This window comes from Mobula birostris, chromosome 2, assembly GCF_030028105.1.
Source record: "Mobula birostris isolate sMobBir1 chromosome 2, sMobBir1.hap1, whole genome shotgun sequence".
Taxonomy (NCBI): Eukaryota; Metazoa; Chordata; class Chondrichthyes; order Myliobatiformes; family Myliobatidae; genus Mobula; species Mobula birostris.
Genome location: NC_092371.1, coordinates 25,278,658 through 25,295,880, shown reverse-complemented (window position 1 = coordinate 25,295,880; position 17,223 = coordinate 25,278,658). Strand labels below are relative to the sequence as shown.

Below are 17,223 nucleotides of genomic sequence, written 5' to 3'. Positions count from 1 at the left end.
GAAGGGAGAGCTAGTAAGAGATTTGAAAGTGGGAGGGGGAGATCCAAAATGATAGGAGAAGACAGGAGGGGGAGGGATGGAGCCAAGAGCTGGTCAGGTGATTAGCTAATCCTCCAATGAAAAGAAACTAAATTAAGTCAGTTTAATCACAGGGCACTTGGATTGCTTTGGATTTCTACATCATTTGAGTGATCAGTTTTATTGAGCATATTTCTGTACTGAGGCTGTCATCTTTAGGAGTGTTGTATACTTCCAGCCAAGCCCTTTCTTTCCAATCCACTTCAAATCAGACAGCTCAAGGAAGAGAATATTCAAATCACCAAGTACATCACTTCCAGATTTACATTTTGCACATTAGCTCAGAGTAATAGCTGACTTTGTGGTTTGAAAACTGCTAGCTTTGATGTTACCTCTACCAGCTTTGGTCCAAACCTTATTCACAACTCAGAGCACTAAAAGCTTAACTATCAATGTCTGAGATATTATGAAATGCATGAGATATATGGATGACTTACAAGAACTTAAACATCTGTACAAGTTCATGAGCTAGCACATTAGCCAGCTCTAACTTTAATCTTTAGGTACAGAATCCACCACTGCTTCCTACCCCCTGCACCCAGCCTCCGCTATGGCTGTTCAGGTAACAACACATCAGCCTTACAGAATTCTCAAATTACTACCCCAAAATTTGAGATATGGAATAAAATTTGCTCTCAGAAAAGTTATGTTAAAAAGAGTACATAAACGCAGAAAATATTTTCATCTCGTACTTCTTAATGCATGTGCAGACGACTTGGCTTTGCATTACAGAAAACTGCAATGTGCACTATTTTCTAAGAATGCATCATCCTGCTAATGCAATGCCTCTTCTATCAGATTTGCACTTTTACTTTAACAGACAAACAAACTTTCTGAACTACTGATACAAAAACAGAAAACATTGGAAACAGCACGTCAGGCACTAGCTGACCAGAACAAATTCATGTTTCAAGTCAAAGACCCTTCATCAGAACCAGGTATGAAAGAAGCAGTTACATTGCAGGGGAAGTAGAGGGGCCTTTGGCCTGAAATGTTCCAAAAAACTGCAACTTATACCACACATATTTTACAACCAAAGCACTCCATCAATTGACGACTCAATGCTTTTTCTGAGGGTGGCAAGCAACCACAGTGGAAACTGCCTAAAAGTTGTGCTCTAAACGCATATCACACCTGAACCTAACTACTTGACACCTTATCGTTACAAACTTTGAGGGAAACCGCATGATAACCTGGAGCAATTTACACAGAACATTTCTCAAGAGTTTACCAAAAACTAGCTTCAAATATTTTAAATTCACTTTTGAGAAAATGATCAGTGCATAAATTTTAAAGTATCTAAGCTATTTAAAACAAATGTAAAAAAAAAGTCAAAGCAGGCAAAACTGTTTTACATTAGTGTTGCATGTATGTTACTTTATTTTTAATAATTATATAGTTTGAGCAAAATGCCTGTGATGAAGGAAGTATAATGTTGAAATCTGGAACACAGAATGGAGGGATACAAGTGATTCCAATTATACAAATTAGCATCTCCTGGCTCCTGGTCAATAGAAACAAATGATCCCAGATGCACTCTGCATCACCTGAAAGCCTTAATATTAAAATTTCTATTGTTAGCTGAAAAGTTATATAATGGGACTATGGAACCAAACTGAGTATATTAAAATGCAGGTCAAACTTAATCTAAATGAATAATGGAAAAACTCATGTGGCTTAATGGCTTATTCTGTACCAATGTTCTGACCTGAGAAACTCAAAACATTCCATTTAAACTACATCGCTGTCCAATCTACAGAATGACTACTCATTTTCTTTAAACTGTTTTATCAAATATTTTTGATTGTAGTTTGCTACTGTAAAAATCAATTCCATCAAAAATTAGCTGTTATTCCCTTACCCCAATATATTGTGAAAATGTAACACAGGAACCAGAACCCCATTGAGTTTGAGGGAAGTACTGGAAACATCATCAATGGGCCAGATACCAAACCACAGGGACTTTTAAAATGCGAAGCAGCAGATTATAAGATTTTTATTGCATTTATCAGAACCTTTCAATATATAACAAAAACAGAAGGTGCTGGAAACACTCAGCAGGTTGGACAGCATCTAACAAGAGAAAACCAAATTCTCTTCAAATAAAGTTTTAAAATAGAAACTATTCTCTCTATTATGCAATCATAATAATAAAAAAAACAAGATCTTTCAGAAGTTAGAAAGTAAAAAATTCCTCCTCTACCAATAACAGAATTGCAAATGCATGCAACTATACACTTCAGGAAGTAAACAGTTTCCCAATGAAAGATGACAGTGACACATTTTAGAGATTAATGATGGACTCAAGAAGGACTAGAATGATTAAACATGTGTAGGAAAGATACAGATGTTGCTATTGCCAAAGTAAGCTAAGATTTTTCTGTTGGGGTGGTTATTGGCAGAACCTTAATAGTCAAACCCATGAAGTAAAAAGTTATTGCAATAAAAGGCTCTACAGCTCCAGAACTGTAGCAAAACAAAAGGTCACATTAGTTTAAACTGAAATTTACAAATTACACGTTGCTTTTGAAAATGTTATGCGTAGAAAGAAAAGGTACTAACAATTATATCACATCATTCATGATCTCAAGATATCCTAAATTATTTTAGTCAATGAAGTACTTTATAATGGAGTCAATAAAGGTTTTATTTCTTAAACCTTTAGATCTGCTCCAAATCACCTCTGTAATTGGCTGATATTTATTTGTTGGGATCAAATGTGTAAGAAATGCTAGGATGAAGGAAAGCAATTTTTAAGAAAACAATGAAATGTTTCAAACTTGCAAGTATTTCTAAGTTAAGCAGTAAATTGACTCACCCGCTCCTGACCAGCTGTGTCCCAGATCAGAAACTTGTGTAACTCACTTTGATACTGCACAGTTTTTGTCATAAAAGAAGCCCTAAATATGGATCAGAAATCAAATTACCCTGGAATAGGAAAATACAGAATAGCTAAATGTACATCTTAACAATATTTTTGTATTCCTCACCCTATTGTCGGATTGATGTTCGGGTCAAAACTATCTTCCACAAACCTCCAAACAATGCTGGATTTGCCGACGCCTGTGTCCTAGATATATAAAATAAAAGGTTAGTTTACATCTTTTCAACTCTCCTCATTAAGAACAGCATGAACAGGGAAGAGGAACAAGAGACAACTACATTCTGTTGCAATTTAATTGCACCCAAAGGATTGGCCAAAGGGCAAATATGACAAATTAGAATAAAAAAAAACAAATTGTCCAGTTGTGCAAGCATTTGTTGGTTTTTGAGGTAGGAGTGGACCTCAGTCTGAGTTGCTTGCTAGTGATAATAGAATCTACTTTACTGTGATATTGAGGTGACCATAAGAGACAAGAGCAGAATTAACCCACTGAGCCAGCTTCACCATTCAATCAAGGATGATTTTTACCACCCTTTTTCTTGTAACCCATAATGCCTTTACCAATCAAGAACCCATCAATCTCTGCCTTAGATACATAGAATGATTTCACCTCTACTACCCTCAGTGGCTAAAAATTCCAGAAATTCACCATCACCTGCAGAAGAAATTCCCACCCATCTCAAATTTAAACTGGTATCCCTTTATTCTGAGGTTATTCCCCTGGATCCCTAACACATGGATGGACACATTCTCTTCACGTCCACTCTATCCAGTCCTTTCAATAATCTGTAGGTTTCAGAAAAATCCTCTCATCGTCTGAACTCCATAGAGTACAGGCCCAGGGCCTTTCAAGCCATCGTGGGATCGTGCTTTTTCAGGCATGTCTCCTATCACTTGAGTTCTCTGGTTTCTTCAAAAAGTGTGAATTAACGTGTCTAATCCAGGTTACTGTGTCCCCCAGTGGGGTGAAGAGTTGTTCCATGTTCTGACATGCCCAATGTGGAGTGTCGACTGTGATTTTACAGCCCTTTGGCAGGTATGCTTTTGGTGGGAGCACTTACTGTGTACTGAAGTGTTGGGTTAGGGTTGGGCTGTCAGTTTGCAGGTAGTGGGGTAATTATCCCTCGTGTTTGTTGTTCTCTTTACTGGAGACTCAATCCCACCAGAAACTGTAACAATGATCTGGCCCAGGACTTCATTACCCTCAGCCAGAGGCATTCATATTTGTTGCGGTTCATGGTTTATTAACATAGATGTTCTGTTGACCAATTAAACATCTGAATAAACCAATGATTTCTGCCTTCATAAAATCCATATCCCTCCCAGTGCTCTGACCCCTTGGACCCTTCGTAATTATTCTGGCCTTGAGCAGCAGAATCATAGCCAAAGTGATGGTCTCATCTGAACAAATTTGGAGCCAAGACCCATCCCAACTTTGGACCACATACAAATTAGCAGGGAGGAGGTACTGGAGGCCTTAAAGTACATTAAGCCTGATAGATGATCCAGTGCATACTCACGCCTTGTGTGAAATTGTGGAGGCCCTTGCAGATTTTTTAATTTCATCTCTGTCCACAGTTGTGGTTCCAGTGAACTAGAGTGGCCACAGCACTACCATTCTTTAAAAATGTAGCAAACATACTACAGGCCAGGAAGGTACAGGCCAATGAGTATGACATTTGTGGTGAATAAATTTATGGAGGGGCTTCTGATTGGATTCATAATTGGCTCAGCGGGAGGAAGCAGAGGGTGATGGTCCAGGGTTGTTTCTCAGACTAATTTTCCGTGTTTGTGGTGTGTCACATGGGTCAGTGCTGGGACTATAGTTTGTAACTTATATCAATAATTTGGATGTGAATGAACAAGGCATACAGACGATACGACAGTAGGTGGTACTATAGATAGTGTAGAAGGTTATAAAACCAGAAGGATCTTGATTGGTAAGGTATGTGGGCTCTGGGCAAGTGAATTTCAATCCAGTTAAATGTGCAATATTGCATTGTGGGAGACAAACCAGGATAGGAATTATCCTAGAAAGTGTTGTAGGACAGAGGGACAGAGAAGTTCAAGTGCAAAGGTCCCTCATCAGTCAGGACACTGAGCAAAGGAGTTGTGAAGTTACATTGCACATATATTCTCAGCTGCTATTTTATTGGGTATCTGTAGGACAACTGACTGTAGGTTCGTGGTCTCCAACAATGACTGGAGTTTCTGGGATAAATTCTGAAGGCGCAGGATGGAAACATCCCAAAGATGAGGAAGTATTGTAAGGGAAGAATAATGCAACCATTGTCTTTGACAAGGGAAGACAAAGACTTCAAGAAAGCAAGAGAGGACATGTAATATAGCAAAAATTAGTGGGACGATCTTAAAAACCAAAAGAAGTCAACTAAAAAATCTATAAGGAGAGAAAAGATGAAATATGAAGTTATGCTAGCCAATAATATCAAAGAAGATACCAAAAAGTGTTTTCAGATAAATAAAGAGTAAAAGGGAGTTGAGAGTGGATATCCGATTGTTAGATTTCTATCCATCCTAGAACCCTGTTTGAGTAAGTCTTGTGGAAGAATTGTTCCTAGACCTCCGCAGTTTGTGAGCTAAAGTGCATAGCACTGTTAATTTTGTTTAGGGGAGCAATTTGTTTAATTGTCTGTATTTAGGTAGATACTGAAAATATAGCTGTTTAACATTAAAAACTGAGTCTATGGTCCATTGCTGCTGGCATGTAACATAAAGTGGGGGCTCGTCCGGGATCCTCTATGCTATGCATTTTAGCTCACAAACTGTGGAGGTCTAGGAACAGTTCTTCCCAAGTCTTACTTAAACAGAGTCCTAGGATAGCAATCCAGAAGGTTCCAGAAATCAACGGGAACAGGTACAAGTGTCTGTGAGGGAGAGCTCATAAATCCACCTTAAGATGACACAAGGTGACAGTCACAGAAGATTCCAGAAGTCGGGTAGTCGTCACTGAAATACTAGAGTCCATGCAAGGGTAACAAAGTGACACTGAAATTCCAAAATCCCCGTTGGGATATCACGAGGTGACAGTCACGGAATATTCCTTAACACAAGTGGTCGCCACATAACACACTCGAATCCAGGTACAAATTAACAAAAAGTGGTCGCCACAGGATATTCCATAAATCCAAGTATGGATCCTACAAAGTGACAGTCAAGTATCCAATATGCACTGTGTGCCGCTAATTATCACAATCTTCTGGACATGGAGAAGTATCAGACTCGCCCACTGCTGTAGCAAAATCTTCAACTAACTCCACCCAGCTCGCTCTCCTGCTGGTAGCTCGCAGTCCACTGTCCCTTAACTGCTGAATGTCCCAGCAACCTCTCCGCATTTTGTTAATGACGTCATCCCCCACGCTTAATCAAAGCAACAGTAACATGTAACAAGAGATTTTAAACAGCTAATTATTGATCCTCATCTCACTTCCGAGCAATGGGAAGTACATTTTGTTATCCTAGTTTAGATCAGGAGCAAAGCAGAGCCAGGGTCAGGTTATTCACCTACACAATTTGTGTATTCAGGACCACTTGCAATGGCATCACACACGAATTCACCAGGAGACTGAACAAATCATGTTGCAAACATGAGGAAATCTGCAGATGCTAGGATTTCAAGCAACACGCATAAAAATTGCTGGTGAACACAGCAGGCCAGGCAGCCTGGCCTGCTGCATTCACCAGCAATTTTTAAATCACGTTGCAATGCAATTTGTATCTAGTTAGCATCAAGTGTTAATAAAGCCTAGCTGAATGAAAATACAGTCCTTGCAGCATACCCACACAGTTCACATCTTGGATTAATAATACTTCAGATTTCACAAATTACACCTTTGAAGCAAACACTTCACACACAAGCTCCGAGGTAATGATTAAATCTACAAGCTATACAGTATGCAGCATGCAACTACCTGCCCAATAACCGCTATTTGACTGGCTTACCTATAAAACTTGCTTCATTAGCAGATGAAAAATTTTTTACACATGGCATAAGAGATTCAATATGACTCTCAATCTTGAATAATTTATAAATTGTGGTCAATATCTGGTAAGAACTGTAACAATGCTACATAATACAAATTACCACTTTGAAGAGAAATGCCAAAATCTTACATATACGTATGCAGGATGTAATCTGATTAACCAGATCAATTTTCCTCTGCAGTTCACATCAAAGTTGCTGGTGAACGCAGCAGGCCAGGCAGCATCTGTAGGAAGAGGTGCAGTCGACGTTTCAGGCCGAGACCCTTCGTCAGGACCTGGGTCTCGGCCTGAAACGTCGACTGCACCTCTTCCTACAGATGCTGCCTGGCCTGCTGCGTTCACCAGCAACTTTGATGTGTGTTGCTTGAATTTCCAGCATCTGCAGAATTCTGTTGTTTCCTCTGCAGTTCAATGGTTTGGCATACTTACTCTGATTAAATATTCCAGATCTGAACTATAAAAGAACTGAAATAAATTTGATCAATTAGATATTGCTCAGTTTTTAATAAAAATTACAGTGTGAAAAGAAAATGCCAATTGTAGCAATGACAGGAATCACAATTAAAATTCAATATTCCTGATTTGCAAATTGAACTCAACAGGTTGGAACACAGATTATTAGCCAGCAGTTCTGGAGGGATTAGTCATCTAGTTTCAGTAGACATGTCAAGGTATCCTGGACTTGTATTTGTAATATGGAAATATGGACACACTGCAAGTCAAGGATGGGAGCAATTGACTTTCCATTCAGTGTAGTAAAGCTGAGGGGTCCAGATACATTGTCCATCTGACCCTATGACTTTATACCAGACATTTAGCAATGCCCAATCATGGGATTGGATCACTGATCTGTAGTCCAAATCAGAATCATTGACTTACCTAGTGAAATTGGTTGTTTTGCAGCAGCAGTATAGTGCAGTAAGTTACAAGTTACAATAGCAAATATTTATCTTAAAATGTAGTGCAAAGAGCAAAACAGTAAATATGTAAAATAAATTGATTGGTTTTTGTTTTAAACTATGATTACAATGTATTTTTCAACTATTTAAATAACAGATTACTAGGCATTGAGAGATGCTAGAAGAGTAGACAGCATGAACCCTCAGAGCAATCTTTCGGTGCTTTAAGCTTCCACTGCCTCTGCACAATGACAGATTTTGATCACTCTGCCTAATCGAATAGCTACAAGACATTAGGAGCCAGATGACTTTAGCACTGGGTTTGCAGCAATCCCACTTAGAGCCTGAGGTGCAGTATAATCTGTTCCTCACATTGGAAACACCAAAGTCAGTCTGAGTTGGCATCAACATCTCTAGCTCCATCACATCATGCATTGGTGTCACCCAGGGTGCTTAGCCCACAGCAGTTCATGCTCCTGACTCATGACTGCACTGCCACATCAAGTTCAAACCACTTCAAGTTTGCTGACAAAACAACAGTGGCTAGCAATGGTGAGTCTCAGAGGAGATAGAAGGCTTGTCAAATCGTGTGAGAACAACTTGAGTCTCAAAGTCAACAAGAGACAAGAGATGATTGTGGACTTCAGGATGGTGCAGGTCAACCACTTTCCAAAACACCCCAATGACTCTGCCATTGAGTGAAGAGCACAAAGTTCTTTAGTGTGCACATTATGGACCATCTAACCTGGACCCACAATACCTCAGTAGTCAAGAGGGCTTAGCAGCATCTACACTTTGAGGAGATCATGGCATGCAAGGCTCCCCACCCCCATTCTAACAACTTCCTACACAGTATCATCAAGTGTCCTGTCTGGCAACATCATTGTATGGTACAGAAGCTGAAAGGACCACAAGACCCTCCAGAGGATAGTAAAAACTGCCGAGAGGGTTTCCCCTCACCCCTTTTTGTGACATTTAATTGGAGTGTTATATATGGCACAAAGCATTGTTGAGGACCTCTACCTACTACCCATCCCACTATTTCCTTGACCCACAACCATCAGGAAGGAGGTGCAGGAGCATCAGGACTAGGATTGCCAGACTAGGTAACAGCTTCTTCCCTCAGGGTGAGAGACTAATGAATACCCTGCTACCATCAAAGTCTTGTCATGAGGACAGTGAGCTGTTTACCTGTGCTGCACATTACAAACACTTTAAATTATACTTTACTAACTACCAGCATTTGTGGTCATATTTTGTTTTATGCACTGTGTGTGATATGTGTTTTGTGGGTGCACTGTGGTCCAGAGGAACGGTATTGTACAAATGTATGCCAGATGACAAACTTAAACTTGATCTAGGTATATAATCATCCATTGCGAAAACAAAATTGAAACAACCATACCATGAAAAGCCACTTAAATTTTTCAGAAGATTCATAGGTCCTCTCGAGTATTCGACTACTTTGCATCTTAACACCCAATAAAAAGCTACTTCAAGTCATAATCTGTTTTCTTCATTTAAAGCTCAATCAAAATCACATAAGCCACAAGTTAAACAATTTTGTGCGCACAAATTTCAAAACTAGAAAGTGTTGGAAAGTGCACCATACTTGGACATCTCAGGTTGGTGGTCTTCATTAACCTGGGAAAAGTTACATAAATAAGCATTGAGATGAGGGGAACAGGGGCAGGTCAAAGATGGGAGAGGAGAACAATAAGGGGAGGTCTACAAAGCAAAATTAAGAACCAATGCAATGACAGTTGAAGTGGAAAATAAAAATTACCAAGAGACAAAAGAAACATGTATTATGGTTTCCTCAACACAAAACTATATTAAAAGCAATTAATTTTGCATTTCAAATTCTAGTTTATTGTCATGAGCATATTTATAGAGTATAAAAGGTATGAAAATTACTTTTCTGCAGCTGCAGCACAGTACATTACAAACATAAATCACACAAATTTACATTAAGATAAATTACACATAATTCACATGATACTATAACACAATGACACCAATACAAGTGAGGGAAATATAGAGCAACACCACACAGAAAATACTGGAGGAACTCAGCATGTCAGGCAACATATATGGAATGAATAAACAGTCGAGGTTACAGGCCGAGACCCTTCATCAAGACTGGAAGGGAAGGGGGAAGGGGGAAGGTGCCAGAATAAGGTGCTGGGGGAAGGGAGAGGACAAGCTAGAAGTTGATGGGTGAAGCCAGGTGGGTGGAATGGGGGGGGGGGGGTAATGAGATAAGAAGCTGGGAGGTGATAAGTGAAAATAGCAAAGGGCTGGAGAAGAGGAAATATGATAGGAGAGGAGAAAGGCGAGGGACAGCAGGGGGAGGTGATAAGCAAGAGGCCAGCATGGAGAAATGAAGAGGGAAGGGAGAGGGGAAAATTTACCAGAAGTTGGGAAGGTCAATGTACATGCCATCAGGTTAGAATCTACTTGGACGGAGTATGAGGTGTTGATCCTCCAACCTGAGAGTGGCCTCATCGTAGCAGAAGAGGTGGCCATGGACCAACATGTCAGAACGGGAATGGTTGACTACCAGGACATTCTATTTTTTGCAGATAGGTGCTCGACAAATCCACGTAGGGTCAATGTAGTAGTGGAGGCCACATCGGGAACGCCAGATACCATAGATGACTCCGACAGATTTGCAGGTGAAGTACTGCTTTACTTGGAAGGACTGTTTGGGGCTCTGAATTGGAGGTGAGGGAGAAGGTGAATGGGCACTTGCAGGGGTAAATGCCAGGAGGGAGATTTGTGGAGAGGGACAAATGGACGAGGGAACCACGGAGGGAGAAATCCCAGTGGAAGGCGAAGAGTCGGGAAGAGGTAAAGTTGTGTTTGATGGTAGGGTCCCGTTGAAAATGGCAGAAGTTGCAGAGAATGATGTGTTGGATGCAGAGGCTCGGGGGGCGGGGGGCAAAGAGAGAAAGAAGGGATAAGAGCAGTTGCCGGGAAATGGTGGAGATGTCAGTGAGGGTAGCATTAATGGTGGAGGAAAGGAAGCCCTGTTTGTTGAAGGAGAAGAACATCTCTGATGTCCTGGAAAAGAAAGCCTCCTCTTGGGAACAGATGCAGCAGAGAAGAAGGAATTGAGAAGACAGAATAGTATCTTTATAGGAGACAGGGTGGGAAGAGGTAGTCAAGATAGGTGTGGGAATCAGTGGGTTTATGAAAGATACCAGCAGGCAGTTTGTCTCCAGTAATGGAGACAGATAGGTCAAGAAAGGGGAGAGAGGTGTCAGGTGAGGGAAATATAGTCCAAAAATCAACATGCTTCCAAGTCAGTTCAAAAATCTAATGGCAGTGGGGAAGATGATGTTTTTGAACCTTGAGGTTTGGACCTTTAAGCTCCTTTACCTCCTGCTTGAAGGCAAAAATAAGAAGAGAACATGGCCCAGATGGTGGGGATCATTAACGATACTGCCTCACGTACATACCCTCGATGGGGGGGGGGATGGTATTGGAGAGGTGAACCCATGATGGGACTGGTCAAGTCCACCACTGTGTTGCCTCATGTTCCTGTACACTGGAGTCCCTGAACCAAGCTGTAACTCAACCTGTACACCTATAGAAAGTTGTTGAGTGCCTCAGCTCCATCTGCAAAACATGCTAAATCTCCTTAAACTTCTAAGAGAGTAGAGATGTGTCTTATTCATGGTTGCATCTATATGCTGGGCACAAGATAGAACCGCCTAAATGTTCACCCTTTCCACTTCAGACCTGTCAGTGAGGACCGGTGCTAGTTCACACAACTTCCTCTTTCTCAAGTCCACAGTTCTTCGGTTTTGCTGACATTGAGAGGAGATCATTGTTACAACATCACTATCAGCTGACCTTTCTCATTCCTGTTTGGCCAGCTTGTCACCACCTATGATTCTGCCAACAGTGGTGGCATCAGCAAATTTGTAGATGGCATTTGTACCTCAGTTATCCCAAAATCAGTGAATTCTCTTTCGCACAACGCATTTAGTTTTCTGAAGCTATTAAATTATCAACAGTGCCTCAACTGATCAATTGATCATAGTTTGGATTTGCCCTTCATAAGGTTATCACTTCTATCACAAGGTCATTAAGGTATTACAGTATGAAATCTTCATGACCTTGAAGTGTACATCAATTTTAGCAATTTTTCTACACCAGTCACCCAGCCAATATTGCAAGAAATGGACTTCTTGGGGAAAACAAAAACACACAGCTAAACAGATCAACTTGCTTTTTAAAATATTAACAGAATATTTCTTCTGATTGTACTTCATAGAATTCTGACTAATATAATTTTCTAAAGCCAAACATTTAGAAAGTGCATACAATCAGATAAAAACAGGAAGGAGTACTGGGAATATTAAAACAACACACAGATCCTGGAAAATGATGGAACTACTCAGCAGGTCAGGCTGCATCAAGAATATCGGGCCTCTCCTTCTTGCAGAATTACAATACCTCAATGCATACACTGGCTTCCATTTCTTCAAAGCCCAAGGGGTTGTCTAACTTGAAATGCTGGAATAGGCAGAGATTCTACTGGGGAGTGGGAGGTGGGGGGGGGGGGGGGAGAGAAGAGAAGGGGTGTTGCAAAGCTAAGGGCCAGCAGTATAAGACAATGAGAGAAATTCAAAAGAAAAATTCTACACACTCAAAGAGAGCATGGAAGACATTAATTAACACAATGGATAAGACAAAGTCTGGGTGGACACAGAAGCAAATAAATGAAAGAAGGCAATGAAGGAATATGATGGGTTAATAGGCAATTTGAGGGGCCATTCCATTTACCCATTCGCCAAAACTTATCCCTATGGCCATCCTGCCTTCACACTAAATTGTAATTGATGGGAGAAGAAAGAAATAGTCGAGGAGATTCTAAAGCTGGGGGAACAGATATTTCACTGGTCTGAGGTCGTGATTCCAGAAAGTAATTTCACCTCCCATTTGTCATGGTCAAGGATATCACTGAGTGGATGCAGAAAATTTTGTAAGCCCAAGTGATTTACATCAGTACTAACAAGGGCAGAAAAATGGATAAAATCCTATAGGCAGATTTCTGAGGAATTAAGAAAGCCATTATGAAAGAGAGCTTCCAAAATAGCAATCTTCTGATTAATCGCAGTGCTGCATCCCATTGGACCATTGGGACTAGTTCAGGGGAATGAGGAAAGCAATTCATAAGAAGCAAGTCCAGCAAGTCTTGAATGTATGTTTGCTAATGTGGAGAGTTTAAAATAATTTAGCACATGCATGGAAAACTGGGCAAAGGGTAATGCAGATCTAAAAATGGAAGGCAAAAAAATGAGAGCATTTGGAAGGCAGTACAAAGACTGGAAAGCATACAAAAAACAAAACTTGTTTAAATGATATTTAATTGCCAAGTAGTATACTGAAAGTAAATGAACTGATGCACTGATAGGGCTGTTACAAATATTATAGCTGTTATGGCTTAAGAGGAATATATATGGCAGTTTAACATTCCAAGATAAAAAGTTTTCAGGTGACAGAGGGACAAAAATAAAAACCAGAATAGCATCATTACTCCTAGAAAAATCATAACTATGAGAGGGGGCAAGTTGTTAGGAAAATCAACAAATCATGTTATATGAATTGTACTAAAGGAACAAAGCAGAAGGGGCAATCTCACAGTTGGAAGGGTAGTCTAGGAGAAGGATGTACATACTTTGGTTAGTTGGACAGGGATGCAGCAAATGGAATTTATTCCACAGCAGCATTGATAAGGCAGAGAAAAAGGCATTTAATATGCTTTATTTTATTAACTGATACACAGAGCACAACAGCGGGCAGCTGGAATTAAATACAATAGTGTGAAGTTGCAGCTTTAGTACTGTGTACAGCTTCTCTTGCCAATTACAGGAAAGATGGGACTGTGCTGGAGTGTGCTCAGAAGTTATTTCCAAAAATACTGCCAGAGCTGGAAAATTTCTAGATACAAATTGTTTGGCTTTGTGAAAAGGTTGGATGGGCAATATGAAAGGAAACTCAATGGATGTGTACAAGGGTGCTTGGAAAGATTAAATAGAAGTAATTATTTCTCTTAACATAGGGGTTCAGAAGCCAAGCAGCATAGATTTAGAGTAATTGGTGGAAATTAGTAAAGGCAGAAATGTTCACATTTGAAAAGTGCTTGGATGTTTGCCTGATAGGTCATGACCTGCAGCACAATCAACAACACTGGGATGGCAGAATTAGATTGTACACTATGATGGGATGAATGGCCTCCTACTCTGGTAAATTTTCTACCATTTCATTTAGAGAATGTAGAGATAGATGAACAATCAAATCAGGTATCTTTTAATAGCATTAGTCTGGTCAGCATAATGGACACAAAGGAACAGTGCAGGGATGATTGATTACCTGTTCAAGAACCTCATAAAAAACTGGATTTCAGAGGGAAGGCAGTAATGGAAAGATTTGTAATAAATTTTTTTTTTTTACAGCAATGAGTAATTTCAGCAGCAAAGTAGGAAGCCAACCACAAACCAGTCAACATGATGAACAGTTTTATTCCGTTTATTTAAAGGACTGAATATAAATGTCCCAGTTGCCAAGGTGGATTTGAACTTGTGTCCCTAGATCATTAACTAAATCCTTTGGATTACTAATCCAATGGCATATTAACCACCATTCTCCATTCATTGAGATCTTTCACACAGTTTTTCTGTTTACTTTATGCATATGAATGTCACTGGCATGGCATCCGACGTACCGTCATTCACTAATTGTCCATTGAAAAGAGGAAGTCAAATTGAATAGTAAGTGACTGGGATCAGGATCGAGTATTTGCACCATCCTGAGCTGAAGTAAATAAGTAGACTTCATCTCTAAACTTAGGATGACTTCTTCCAGGCATTATTCAAGAGAAGCCACTCTCTACAATAACACTCAAGTTGATAATCCCTTGTCTTTGCAATGCCACCACCTGCAAAGATATGAGACCCTAAAAAATTGACAAGAATCAATTTTTATTCCAATTATTGCTATTCATTTATACCTCTCTCCAAAATACTGGACCTGCAATGATAACATCTTAAATATACAATTATTTACTGAGCTAGACAAGCATATAATACGTTAAAATATTTTTGCATTTCTTACGCAGTCTTGCAATATCGATTGGAAAATAATGCAATGAACTGCACTTTTAACTTCACTATAAACAGAAAAATGGCAATATTCTTGAGAGATTCGTAAGTAAATTCTTGGACTCTATAAAGCCTCGGGAGTGTTTTTAAGTCTAAAATTGTTATTCAAATACCTCCACTGGTTTACCTCTATCTTTGCAACCTTCTCCTGTGCACTAATCTTCATATTAGCTGCTTCCCTCCTATTCTAGCTTCTTGCACAAATTACCTCAGTGATCGATATATGTAGACATGCCTTGTTGAAAGGCCAGAGCAAAACTGCTAGAAGTACAAAACACTATAATTTGACCAGTAAACTAAGTAATGTCATGTTGCCATAATGTTGTTGTATTTTAAAGCATCTGGCATAGAAAGTATAACCACAGTGCAGTTTTAAAATTTAATTCATAGTATATTTGTAAACCTAACAGCAATTCCCAACCCAGTCACATGGAATTCACAGCTTAGACCTATTACTTTGAGATCTAAAACTGAAGAAAGCAATGGGGCCCCTTGGAGTTACATTGGTGACAGACATGCCCTGGTTGCAACACAGTGAAAGGAACCAGGCAAGACCCTGGTGAGGCCCTGAAAAACTTCAGTGGTAACTGTGGTTGGAAATATAGAAGGTAGCGCTCATCTCCTTTATATGTTGCTACTGACACTACTATCATTCTAGCCTCTGCTCCAGGTATACCTTCAGCCAATCAAGAGCAAATACAAGCATAGCCATATAACTGCACTGCAGTTGATATTCTGCTTTTCCCAAATTGCATGAAGTTTATGCAATCATTACGGCAGATTCTCAGAAGCCTGGCAAAATCTGTGGAAGCAGTCTGCTCCTAATTCAATCTAACTTGGCAGTTTGATGTTTAATGTCCTTAGCATTGAACAAGCAGTGTGATCCTGGACTTGGTTTTGGAAGACTCTGCAGTTCATGTTCCATGTGTTTCTGATTACTCGCTTTTGCTATTTGACTGGAGTGAAACTGACTCTGCTGTTGAGGCCTGCAGTCACTAACACAGTGCTAAACTGAACTGATTCAGTAGCTGTGGCTCCTGGACCGTTTTGGGAGTTCTGCTGTTTGATGTTTAATATTCTATGTGTCTTTTGTTTACTTTTTTTGCCATATGCACATTAAGGTTTTTTTCCCCACATGTTGGATGTTTGATGATTTCTTTAAATGGGTTCCATGGTGTTTCTTTGTTTCATGGCTGCCTGCACGAGGACGAATCTCGGGGGTGTATACTGCATACATACTTTGATAATAAATGTATCTTGAAACTTTGATCACGAGCACTGAAAACTACGCTAAATCTCTTCCTTTAGGTTAATGGCAGATGTGCTCCCATGTTACTTTTGCTCACCTGAAGAAACCAGTTTGTTGTATTGCCTGACTTCATTAGGGTGTAAACAAACTCAGCATTCATTATACACATGTAAAGAGATAATATGCAGTTTATTACAGCATACTGATTGATGTGACAAGGAAGAATGGAAAAAAATTGTAGCATTACAACTTTTGTGCATGTTCAAATTTTCACTTTACATATAAAAGTCTTAAATTTATGTGACAGGAAGAGTCAACATCTGATAACGAGATAAAAAGGAAGTGATCCAGATAGTAGTATTGCAAATGTATTCTACATGATAAACTTTAAAAAAGATGACAATAAAATAAGCACCAAGGTGACAGCAGAATATTTTTGACTTAAAATCTTTTAAGTCAAAATTCCAAGCAAAATCTGTTAAAGAACAAGGTAAAGGAGAGAGGGTGCAATAGTATTGGTACTGAAATGATATCGAGAAGGTTACATCCAAATAGTCAAGGCAGAAACTATGTGGTCAGAACCAAAGGTAGTATTATGCTAATTAATCTCATTTAAGGGAAGGATATTGACAAACCTTTATTTTTTAGGGAAATTACAATTCAGAATGAGAAGTGAGTAATGGTTATCCTAATATCTACTAGGATAGTAATAGTGCAAGGACAAAAGAGGAAGAATGTCTAAAATATTTAAAACATCATTCTTGAACACGTACAGCCTAACATATTGCTGTATTTGGTTCCGGGTTAAGTGGAGCAAGTCTCAGTCGAGGAACACTTGCAATAACAATAACTATAATATGATAATTTCATCTATGGAAAAGTACATAATTAGTTGGAAGAGGAACCATTTCGTAAGTTGAAAAATGAACGGGGGAA

General features: G+C 39.5%; 1 protein-coding gene across 1 annotated transcript in view; it reads right to left on the bottom strand.

The window, feature by feature from the left end:
* The window catches only part of rab22a (RAB22A, member RAS oncogene family), a 44,153-nt gene that overhangs the window by 21,112 nt on the left and 5,818 nt on the right, over positions 1–17,223 (bottom strand). Inside the window, exons 2-3 of the mRNA XM_072238794.1 lie at positions 3,069–3,148; positions 2,897–2,978 (exon numbers count right to left, since the gene is read on the bottom strand). Of these exons, the coding sequence (XP_072094895.1) occupies positions 2,897–2,978; positions 3,069–3,148 (162 nt within the window). The remainder of the gene's footprint in view (positions 1–2,896; positions 2,979–3,068; positions 3,149–17,223) is intronic.